This window comes from Mastigoproctus giganteus, chromosome 6 (assembly GCF_048544385.1).
Source record: "Mastigoproctus giganteus isolate SK-2022 chromosome 6, ASM4854438v1, whole genome shotgun sequence".
In the NCBI taxonomy this organism is placed as follows: Eukaryota; Metazoa; Arthropoda; class Arachnida; order Uropygi; family Thelyphonidae; genus Mastigoproctus; species Mastigoproctus giganteus.
In genome coordinates, this window is record NC_143580.1 from 98,403,887 (window position 1) to 98,416,623 (window position 12,737).

The following is a 12,737-nucleotide window of genomic DNA, read 5'->3' on the forward strand; positions in this document are numbered from 1 at the left end:
TTTACCAGTAAAAACTCCAGTCATTTTTTTTTAAAATTCAAATGTTTTCAGGTTCTGAAGTACAGGAAGTTCTGAAGTTCTGGAAGTACAGGCTACATGCTATGAAATCCTGTATGTAGTATTACATACAGGGTTGCATTTAATTTCAGAAAAATAATATATAATATAAATAAATAAAATAAAATAAAACAACGATATTAGAATGATTATAAACATTTTGTATATCTAACCTGATCAAGAATCTCTGATTCTGAAAGTTCAGTAGAATGATGAGGTGCGACAAGCAACGTATTATTTATCCCTTCTCCCAACATGCTTCTTAGACCAACTGATGAAATACTGGGATTCTGTACAGACTGTGGCTGGGATGATTGCGAAAAATGTTCATAGCTGCTTGTAGGCACAGCCTGTGAGGGATGGAAACTAACAGAAGGTTGTGAGGATGCAGTAGTAGAAAATGGCCGTGGCAAATGACTATCTGTACTCGTTAAAATTTTGCTAAGAAAACCTTGAGGTGGCTGTGGATGAGGATAGCGCTGTGCTACACTAGGAGCTGAACTGAGAGCAGTAACTGTAGATGGCTGGGCCAGTGTCATGCGACCTCGGGAATCAGAGTTAACAACATCCTGTTGTAATGTTGTTGTCAAACTTATGGAAGGTGGAGGTTGTACTATGTGGGCACTAGTAGTAGTAATAGTGGTACTTCCTGCATTGCTGTTACCTTTTGTATAAGGTGTATGCACCAATTTCCTCTCTAGATTCTTGGGTAGCCTTTCCTGAGGTAGCTGGGTGATAATGGAACTGGCTATGCTAGTTGGCACTGAAGGAGGGGTCCGGGGTGCCTGTGCCAGCATGGAGGCCAACATTGGATTCTGACCAGCTAAATGAGCCTGTATTTAAAATAAAATTATCATGGAATATAATAACTGTTAAACTTGATTAAAAAAGTGAAACATATAATGCACACTACCTATCATAAAATGTATAATAAAGAATTTGGTTCATAATTATTTCAGTTAAACGGTTTTTTGATTCTTTACACATGCATTCACAACTAAATCAGTGAAAGGATACAATAAGAATAAAGGTGTTCATTGCATAGCTTTCAAATTCTGATTATAAAAAAGCTGGAAAACAGCAGATTTTCAGAAAATCATGAAGTTTTTTTTTAAAGTCCACACTGCATTAGAAATTAAACTTCACTGACAAAAAATACACATTTTATATTAAAATACAAGAGCACTGCTTACTAGAATAGTATGCTTTCAAACACTAGCTTACCTAACATTTTGCAGTCTGTGGATATTTTTAGTTGATCTTGACTGTTGCAGACTATGTCCTCTTCAGAATTGTTGAATCAAAGTTTCGATAATAATAATAATGGCCTAAACTTCACCAGAACAAGATACGAATTTATTATTATTATTATTTTTTTCAAACCTGGCGGAATATTCTCTGACACTCAGCAGTGCTATGAACTGTCAAAATGCCAAACATGAATTGCAATAATTTGTTATATTCCAAATTTATTTATGCACCAATTCTTTATTATTTCATAATAATGACTTAAAAAAAAAACAAACAAAAAAACCCAAATCTTGAAAAAAAATCCATTTCCTTATTTTCAGCGATATCAAGAAGTGCTGATATTAATTATAGCCTGCTGATATCTAATTATCTTAGTAATCTAATATAAAAAAACAGCATGAGCTTCTTTTAAAGTAACTGACCTTTCTTTCTCCATTAGCAAAATATTTTAAGCATAACTGCAAAACATATGAACAAATACTTGACTCCTAATGGGCTTAGGCTTGTCATCTCCACTATCATATATTTATTTAACAGCAATTGAAAATAGCCCACTAACTCCAAGTACTTCTAACAGGTTAAAATGTTTTGTTTTGCAGATGATATCCTCATAATTAGTAACAGAACTACAATAAACAGGCTTCTAAAACCAGCATAACATATTCCATCCCAGATTAAAATAAATATTTGAAGGAGAAGAAAATAACGGTATAAATTTAAACAACCATTAAAAATTATGAGACAACTCACTCAATTCTTGTATTTACAGAAAACCTATTCATTTAAATTTTTCTGTTAAAAACAGCTTAGGCCTTACAAAGGAGAAGGACAGTTCCTACATTACAGTTCTGATTATCCATATAGCATAAAAACAAATCTCTTCTACAAACACTAATACACACTGCAGGGAAATAATGCCCATCAAAGGCCAATTCAGCCCCACACCAACAATATATTAATACAGCATTCTGTGAGAGATCTTATCCCTCCCCCACACAATAAATGAAGTTATAAACACTGTCAAAAATCTGCTCCCAATACACAACAAAAAAGAAAAGCAACTATACCATTTTAGCAAAATAGTATCCCTAACATATCACAGAGAACAAAATTAGGGACATTTTCTGTAATACACATATAACTCAATTTTTTTTCCCTAGTTACTTATATCATTTTTTTTTTTTTTTTTAAATTCTAGTAAAGTCAACTAAGAGGTGTGGTAATAAAGTTCCCAGACGGGTGCTATTGTGATCATATTCAATGAGTTTTAAAATAAACGGCAGTGATAAGTTGTTCTTCAAACTCTCCAAACAGATGGTGGCACTGAGACTGTCCAATCAGCTGACAGGCTGCAAGTAGCAACCAGTTTCATTAGAAGCATTAATGTTCCATGTCATGATTTTGAAATGGAGCAAAGGATGAATACTGCTTTTAAAATTTTGCTTTAAACTAGGAAAATCTGCAACAGATAGGCATGGTTTGAACCACTTCAATCGTGGTTCAGGTTTGAACCACGATTCTTGATATTTTTTGACAGACACTTCTCATAATTTGCCTTACTTACCTAACCTCCTTTGTGACTTGACTACAGACCCAGTTTATATAACCCAGACTTTTGTTATAATCTAATAATTTTTATGCATCCATGCATTTTTCTTCTCATGTTTAGCTTCAACAATTTCTCTTCCAATTTACCCTCAGTTATCTCACAATCGCTTCCCTGTTAAAATTCCTCATATGTGAATGTGGTTGAAATGTATCTATTCAATTTGTCAGTAACCCGAGCAGGATCATCAACAGTTAAATCATTTGTATCGAAATCTTTGCTGCTGTTCTTTGTTGGAGACTTCTCATAGTCTTCTTTAGCTTATCTAACCTCTTCCAGATTTCGCAATACACGAAAAATTTTGCAATACTTGTACTGTAGTCGAGACCCACTGATTAGCGAGTCTTGGCTACACAAATTGCCTTCCAACATATCTAATAAAATTGAAACTTTAGGATTTCTATAATGTTTTTTGCATTTATGTCTCCTGAAATTTCATGTCGTAGTTCTCTGGCATCTTACTGAATCGCACTGTTAATTAGTCATTTCATAGTACTTGTTTACACAAGTACTATGAAATGACTGCCCACAACAGAGAATACCATTATTAAATAGCATTTCAATTTTGCATTGCAGAATACCAATAGCACACTTATTGGCCAATTCATTAAATGAAATTAAGCAGACATTCCTAATTAAAATAAAAATTCAATTTTTACGTAGTTTTATTATTTTTTAAGAAAAGAAAATGTTGAAGGAAAACTGAGAATTTTGCAAAAAGGCAGATTCTATATTCTTAATCTGTATTGTTGGCAGCTATGCCAACAATCCAGATTATTTTTCCAAAATGCAAGGGTGTCCCAATGTCTATGTTTTTGAAGTTATGTCTATCAATATTATCTGGTTGTAATACAAACATATCATACTATTTGCGTCCAAAAGATTAATTTTTCTTTCTATATTCTCATACTTTTTGACACTGGAAATCTAGGTAAAAAGGCCTACGTGCTCCAGATTCATTATACTATTTTCATTAAGCAGCACAGAGTTTGCCCGGCAAACATTGCAATGGAAGAATTAGAGGGTCGCTTACGAGTATACCAGATCCCATTACCTTTTGGTGTCGCTACGTGGATGATGTGTTTGTAGTTATTCCCAGAGATTTGAGCGACTGACTCTTAAGACTACCTTAACTCTCTTATCACCTTTCATAAAATTCACGATCGAACTAGAGTCGGGCAATACCCTACCATACCTGAACACCCTAGTCCGACATGACACACGCACGAGAACAACAGTCTATCGCAAGCCAATCGGTCAGCACAACACACATGCGCACACAGCCATCTTCTCGGCACTGCACAGACCTTGTTGACTTGTGCCTGGACCCACTTTAGTTCTGCAGATGAGAGATGCACCAAGACTGCTATCTTATGAGATGTGGCTATCCCACCAGTACCCTAGATAGGTGCAACCTACAGGCCCATGACCATGTAGTGACTGACAGGACCGTTCAAGGTAATGACTCCGCCGCAAGCACCATTATCCCATACTATCCAAACCTTTCACATCAGGTTACTAGGGTCCTGAAATCTCATGGGATGAAGTGCGTACAACTCCCGGGCAGGAAACTATGATCCCTCATCTCCGGAGTGAAAACACCAGTTCCCACCTTACTAGAGAGTAAGACTAATCTACCGCATTTCTTGCCGTGACTGCACTAGCTGTTACATCAGGGAAACTGGCAGAAGACTTGGCAGATGTATTTCAGAACATGAAAGAGCCATTCACTTAGCAGACATAGAACACTCAACCATTGCTGAGCACTTCTGGTCAGCCTGACATGACATTGACCCATGCCGCGATGTCATGGTTGTCGATTGGTCCCGCCATTATCAGTGCAGCACCTGGTTGGAGTCACTGCATATCACATGCTCTAATACTTCTGTCAAGAGGAACAGAGGATGTCATATTCATCCTATTATTGAAGCAACCATTCTCATGACTGATTTAGTGGTGGCAATGTTACCATACATCATAACCACAGACTTCAACTTTCAACATCTAGTTGTTGCATCACGCAGTTCACTCTCACTCTCTCAAGTTCTACATTCCCAAAACATTCAATCCAACAGTTAACTGATGAAGGGCAACATAAAGCCCGAAAGCTTTTGTATTACTGGTTACTGTATGTATCTATATATTCTGTTTTTACTGTTTATCATATGTATTTAACATTAAACCTAGTATAACTACAACTAGTTATTTTACTTTCCGTTCTGCTCTGTGCTACATAATGAAAATAATATACTGGAAATCTGTCACCTGGTATGATGAATCCACTATCCAACTCTACCATAGTGATGGGCATATTCACATTTGCAGAAAGCAACATAAGGCTATGACATCAGGATGTACTGTTGGGGTTTGATAATGCTGGAGGAGGAAGTATGGTTTTGGGACAGTTTTTGTGGCATAATCTGGGTACTCTGGTCATCAGAGGGCACAGAGTGTAAATGCAAATGGATGCAGTGAAATTAGAGCTCCAAGAAATAAGTTTTTTGACATTTTATTTACTTGATTGTCATATTAGATCGTAGCTTTATAGACCTAGTTATGCTTGTTATTTATATTTTTAATTTAGATGGAGATTTTGCAGGTTACTACTTAATATCTGTAAAACCATTGTTTCATTTGAATCTTGCTGCCAATGTTATAGTATAGAGTGAGTGGTAGGGAATTTAAACTTTAAATTGTGGTAAATTGGGAGATAACATAAAACTAGATAGCATGCTATGTATCACTGCATTCAGAAATCTATTAGAGTGTAGTATTGATAATTAATTAAACTTATTAATCTTCATTGTATTCAATGAGATATCATGCCCCAGACTAAAGCAGCTAAGCAACGAGTACAAAGCAGCAGGAGTGCTTTGGCTCGGGAGAGAACCAAGGGGGGCAGTTCTCTAACACATCACGGCCTCAAAAAATGTGCAGCTTGTGAAATATTTGTTGATCATTCTAAAACAGGACATGATCTAGCCAGGGAGAATTTCTTTGCGAGTGTGTTAGGTGCAGAGAGTGTCAAGAAATTAGGTGCCAACTCAAGAGTTCTGATGGGCACCCATGACAGTTTGAACATGCCCTCAAAGGTATTAAAGTGGGGGACCCATCAAGCTCTCAGCTGTCCAACTCAACGAGAGGAGAAATTGTTGAAGTTAAACATAAGAAAGGCCCTGGGGTGGATCCAGTTATATTAAAGGAGGTAGCAAAGGAAGTAAGCACACCTTTAGCTATAAATATCAGAGCATCCTTGGATTCAGAGGAAGGCCCACAGACTGGAGGTGTGTAAATGTATCCCCAATTCATTAAGCGTGACCCTAGTAATTACAGACCAGTTAGTTTAACTTCTGTTCTGAAGAAAATGATGGAGTCACTTGTTAAAGATGCATTGCAGGTTCATCTAGACAAGACTCCAGTAATAATTCAGACACAGCATGTGTTTGTTAAGGGAAAAGTCTTGTCTAACAAAACTGATTGGATATTACGATGTGCTTATAAAAGAACTGGATACAAAAATTTATTTTGATATTATATACTTGGTTTGTTGCACATGTAAGGCTATTGTACAAATTGGAGCAGTATAGTATTAAGAGTAAGTTGTTGCAATGGATAAAACGGTGGTTGAGCGAGAGAAGACAGAAAGCGGCAATCAACGAATGCTGGTCTTTGTGGACTAATGTTATTAGTGGAGTCCCTCATTGTTCAGTGTTGGGCGCATTGTTGTTTTGCATATTTATCAATGACACTGATGAAGGTATATCAGTCTTAATTTCAAAGTTAGTTCAGGTTATACAAAGGTTGGCAAGGTGGTTAATGACTGTGCTACTGCAACAGGATCTAGAAAATTTGGGCAGATGGCCTGAGAAGTGGCAACTGAAGTTTAACATTGACAAATGCAAAGTACTGTGTATGAGTAATCCCAGAGAAACATGCCAACTGTGTGGTACTACACTTAGGGTGGTAGAAAATGAAAAAGACCTCAGAGTAATTGTGCAGTCAGACATGAAGTTTTCTTAGCAATGCAGCCAGCTGCCACAGCAAGTCATGAGGTATTGGCAGTGATATACCGGAATTTTGCTAGTAGAGAAAAGGTGATTATCCCTTTCTATAAGGCAATTGTCAGACCACACCTTCAGTACTATATACAGGTCTGGAGACCTCATTTTAGGAAGAATTTAGAGCTGTTGAAGTGAGTTCAGAGAAGGGTTGATTATTAGTTTTTTTTATGGTGCATCAGCATCTAAGGCTATTGTGTGCCAATCAGAGAAGGGCAACAAAGGGTTGTTCTTACCAAGAAAGGCTTAAGTTCTGCATATTGCAGCATCTAGAGACTAGGCACCTAGGAAGTGATCTGATAGAAGTGTATAAAGCTTTGGAATGGTTTGAGAAAGCTCATTGCTCTTTGGACTCTTGCTCAGATTATTCACTTGCAGGGGCATAAATTCAAAATGAGTAAAGAGTTTCATAGTTGCATAATGTACCTCAACAAGGATTTTAACTTTTCAGATATTGACTGGAACTTGTGAGTTGGTCACTTGCACGCAAACAAGACTTTTGTGGATTTATCGGCAGATTATTTTCTATAGCAAAATGTTCGAGGGGAACCAAAGGGGACACAATAATCTTGATTTGATTAAGAGCAGTGGTGACGCAGCATTAGGAATTTGCAGATAAAGGAACCACTAAGTGACAGTGATCACAGTTTACTGATGTGGGATTTACTTAAAGATGTAACTACTATCAAGGGTAAAGGGAAGGGTTTTTGTTTTCGTAAAGATGACTACAGTGGTCTCTGGATTTTGAATTTTATACGGTGGGATGAACTGATGTTAAAAACAGTGAATTCTAAATAGGAGGCCTTCAGGAAATTAATCTTGGAAGCTACTATGCTTTTCATACTAACTAAGAAATACTGTTAAAAATTTAGGCCTAAATGGATATCAGATGACACAGAGGCCTATGGCAGATATAAGCTAGTCTGTAATCAAGTCACAAAGGAGTTTAGGCAAGCAAAGGCTGATTATGAAAAATCCTTAGCAAAGGATGTAAAGAAAAATAGCAAAGAGTTCTTTACTTATGTAAACTCTAGAAGGAAGGGGATGACTCAGATTGGTCTACTTGATGTTGGTGGTTCGACTGTTGATGATCCGGCTCAGATAGCTGAGAAACTGAATGAGTATTTTGCATCTACATTCACACATGAGGAGTTATTCAGAGAGGGGAATGCCAGAGGTGAATTAAACTCTGGCAGTGAGCTATATGATTTTGTAATAACTGAGAGGAAAGTGGAGCTGAAATTGTCGAAGATAAACATAAAAAAGGCACACAGGCCTCATTTTAGGAAGGATGTAGAGTTGCTAGAATGGGTACAGAGAAGGGCAACAAGATTGGTGAGAGGAACAAATGGGTGCTCTTATGAAGAAGGGCTTAATTCTGCAAGTTGCAGCATTTGGAGACTAGGCACCTGCGAGGTGATCTGATTGAAATGTACCTGGCTTTGAATGGTTTGAGCAGGCTCAATGCTGATGGGATACTTCCACTTGCTGAGATTAAGAACTCGAGGCGGTACAGATTCAATTTCAGAAAAGACAGTTGTAGAATAGGTGTGTGGAAGTTTGCCTTTAGCCAGCAGGTAACTGATTGCTGGACCAGACTTCTATCTGTTGTTGTGGAAGTTGATAGCTTAAATAAATTTAAGGCTGAACTACATAAACATCTGGAGTGACCGGTGGCTGAAATAAGAAGTTTCTTTTTTGGCTGATGCTCTAAAGCTTGCTTTATTGCATCATATGCCTCAACTAATGCTAATATTTTTCTAAAACACATCTCTGGAGGCCACTACCATAAAACAATTTCCCATTTATTGGGCTTTTCTGTTAGCATAATCTATTATAAATGGGTAGTATACTTGATTGTATTGCATTTGAGATAATACCGATAACTGGAATTCTGTGGGTTCTTATGTCACGGTATTATGGTGAAATGAGTTCAACTTCACTGAAATCTTCATTCATATAAAAAACAAATAAATTTTCAGAATCTTCTCTTCATTCCTATTTACTTATTGCAAAGGAAAGGGACCAATGGAAAGTGCAACTGCTGGCAGTGCTAGGAAACAAAACAAAATTGATTAAGAAATGAATATGATTAATAAGTACGAAGCAGGACAAAGTTTGTTATCCATTGCATGGAATTAGGTCTCGCTGCTTCAACAGTGAATACTATTTTAAGGAACAGTGCACGCAAAAAAGAACATGTTAAAGGATCAATGCATTTAAGATTAACAGTGATCACAAAACAGCGTTCAGGTACTATATCAAAGATGGAAAATCTATTAATAATATGGACGGAAAATCAGATTCAGAATCGATTGCCCCAAGTCCAATGGCCATTCAAGCAAAAGCAAGAAGTATTTATGAAGATATTAAGGATGGCGAATCCCAAGCCAAGTCCGTGGCAAGCAATGGGTTGTTTAATAGGTTCAAGCATAGTGCTGGTTTCCAAAACAGTAAAGTATACAGTGAAGTCGCCAGTGCCGATTCTGCAGCAGCAGTGAAATTCTGTGATGTGTTGGAAAAAACCCCTTCTAAATCTCCACGGCTCAACTTCCACAGCAGTGTGCATATCAGCTGGAGAGTTAAGTCTCGCAATGATGCTCGAAAGGTAAAACTTGCTGACATTATGCCTGTCTCTTCTCTCTTTTTGTAATTTTATAATTTTGAAACTTCTGTAATTTTTCCTGCGCATGAGATAAAAAAATTTAATAAATAATTCTATTTACATGTTCGTTGAACATGTCTTTTTTTCTTCAATCAAATTTGTGAGTGGTGCATAAGCATTTAGGGAAATTCCACAGAATGCAACTCTTACTTAAGTCGGGGAGTGGCTACATTTAAAGTAGCCAACACAAAGGGAAACACAAGTTACGGTTACATATGATCTGAATGATATTATGCAAGTAACGAATGTCTGAATTGAATAAGAAACAACACACACCGACTAAAGTCAAATTTCGGCATATCTATTCTGAAACTGTCTTTCCTAAATTTGAATTCATCATGCCCCTTGAGTGAATAATCTAAGGAAGAGAAATAATCCCAGAAGCACTGAGCTTGCTCAAACCATTCAAAAAACCACTGGTTTGTATTAAAAGGCACAATTTTAATCTGTTGTGTACAACTACAATATTCAAAAAAACTTAATACAGGCCCAAGTACAATGCAGAAAAAACAAATAAAATACAATACTTTGTGTTACTGCCATAGCCTTTGATAAATGGGGTTGCCTCAAGTCACTGGTGTCTATATTCACTTCATAGACCCCCAGTAATTAGTATTAGCAATGGCCACATGATGCAAGGAAGCCAATGGCTATGCCGCACAAGCCAAGGAAAAAAAAAAAAAAAGAATAAAAATAAAATAGTAAAAAAATAAATAAGAGAAAAGGAAATAGACAACCTATGCATTTCCCTCCTCCTGTAGGTAATTATACAGCTGACCTTTGAATTTTCCCAAACTGTCAGCCACTACCACCCATGTAGGTAACTTATTCCAGTAATTTATAACTCCCTGGCTAAAATAAAACTTTCTGCAATCTAGTATAACCCCCCCCCCGTATGGTGCCTTGTTCTAGATTCATTTATAACCATGAAAATTTTGTCCTTATTCATTTTTCTTATGCCTCTCAGAGCCTTAAACATCTCAATAAAGTCTCCTCTAAGGTGCCTAGTTTCTAAACTCTGAAATCACACATTCAAAGTCTTTCCTCATATGGATGCCCTTTTCTGATCTCACCAGTCAAGTTACCCATCTTCGGACCCTTTCAAGAAGGGCAATGACTTTCTTTAGGTGCGGTCTCCATACTTGAAGAATAGCCTTACATAATGGGATCATGACGTCTTTATCTCTACTCGCAATTGTTTGATAGGACAACCTATCAAACAATTTTGCAAGGAAGACCCATGGTGTCGATAGGACACCATGGGGTCTTCCTTGCAACCAGCCTACAATGCTCTGAGAATTTCATGTCTGACCGTATCATAATACTAAAGTCCCTTTCCTTTGCTACAGGCTGTAGTTCAACTCCGCCAAGTGTATAAGTTATTTTGGGGTTACTGTTCCGCAGGTGCAAAGGTATTGCACCTGGGGAACACTTTGCTGGATTAAATTAAATTAGATTAGATTAGATTAAAAAAGATTAAATTAAACACTTTACTGGATTAAAGAATAGTTACCATTTTTCTGACCATTCCTGACCTTGTATATTACCTTTTATATATATATATATATATATTTAAATAAATAAATAAATAAATTTTTCATTTATTGCAACTACAGCAAGCCCATCACAGAACTAGGCTAGGGGCATAAATTCAGTACAAAGGAGACAAATATATATATATATATATATACAGTATATAAAAAATACATAGGATATTCTATATATACATTACCAACGAATATGAATTATAATGATCAAAAATATATATTACAGAACATCACATTTGGCTCTCGGATGCAGTTACTGGGTTGCAGGCAGGCAGTTTGTATTTCTCATAATTTGTTTGGAAATGAGACTCCTGTAGGCTTCAGAGTTGAGCAACCTCTTACAATCAATGTTGTGATAATTTATGAGGTGAAGGGATGCATTGGGTAACATCCTGTCCATTTGTTTTAGTCTGGAGAGTTTGGATTTGAATTGTTGTTGGTCTTTTTTCTCTGTTGGTGGGAGCTATTATGTTGGCTAGGTTTGGTGAACTGGATGCAGAAGTAATTAACTTTGCAAGGAGCATGACTCCAGACTCGTTGATCATCTGTTGCAGAGGCTTTGTTTTTAAGTTTTTATAAAGCTGTTGCCTGGATATTGTACGGGGAAAACGAAGTTTATTGTTCAGCCATCTAAGAACCCAATACTCTAGCGCAAGGAATTTTTTTACGTTAACTTGAGGAGCACCAGACCAGATTTCAGAGGCCTAGGACAGAATGGGAGAAATGCATCTCTGAACATGGTTAACGACTGTTTTTCTATCTTGAATCGCCGCTGTTTCTTGCTTGATACGCCATCTTGATTTTTGAATTTTTTTTTAGCAACATATACATAGTGAGAATTAAATGAAAGATTTTTGTCAAAAACAACTCCTAGGTCTTTGTGAGCAAATACGTTGGGAATTGAAACATTTGCAATTTTAATTTCTATGTGGTTTGGTTGTTTCTGTAAGGGATAAGTTATTTGAGCAGATTTGTTTGTATTTATAGTCAGATTGAGATTCTTCAGATACTTGATAATTCCGCACATCTGTAAATTCGCATCATGGTTACGTTACCTGGTTACGCTACATGGTTACCTTGGAAACGTCATCACAGGATTTGGAAATAATAAACAACTTTAAATCATCAGCATAAGCCAGCAGATTTGGATTTTCTTGTAGAAGTGGTTGTAGAGATGCTGAAAATATAATACTGGAGAGAACACCTCCTTGAGGAACGCCTGTTGCGGTTGTGACGAGAATATTATCAGTATTAGTGGGGAAGATGAGATTTCAATACATATATATATATGTATTGATGTTAATTTGCAAAATTGAACGAGTTACTTGCATTGTTTACTTTGAAATCTCAGTAACATCTGTGTTTACCTCAATCTGTTGAGGTTAATCTTGTGTACAGTGTTTAATTTTTTTATAGTTATATATATATATATATATATATTTTTTACTATTTTTGGCTAGAGTCTTTGGCTCGTACTTTTGTCTTCTGCTGCTGTTGGCTGGTAGCCCCTGGTCTACCTTCCCGTTTTGATGGCACGTTTCCAACCTGATGAT

General features: G+C 36.7%; 1 protein-coding gene across 2 annotated transcripts in view; it reads right to left on the bottom strand.

The window, feature by feature from the left end:
• Window positions 1-12,737, bottom strand: part of LOC150084471 (uncharacterized) — a 1,198,120-nt gene that overhangs the window by 185,039 nt on the left and 1,000,344 nt on the right. For both annotated transcript variants that reach the window (XM_090376097.1, XM_090376096.1), the window contains one exon: window positions 231-890. In XM_090376097.1, coding sequence (XP_090232223.1) covers window positions 231-890 — 660 coding nt within the window. The remainder of the gene's footprint in view (window positions 1-230; window positions 891-12,737) is intronic.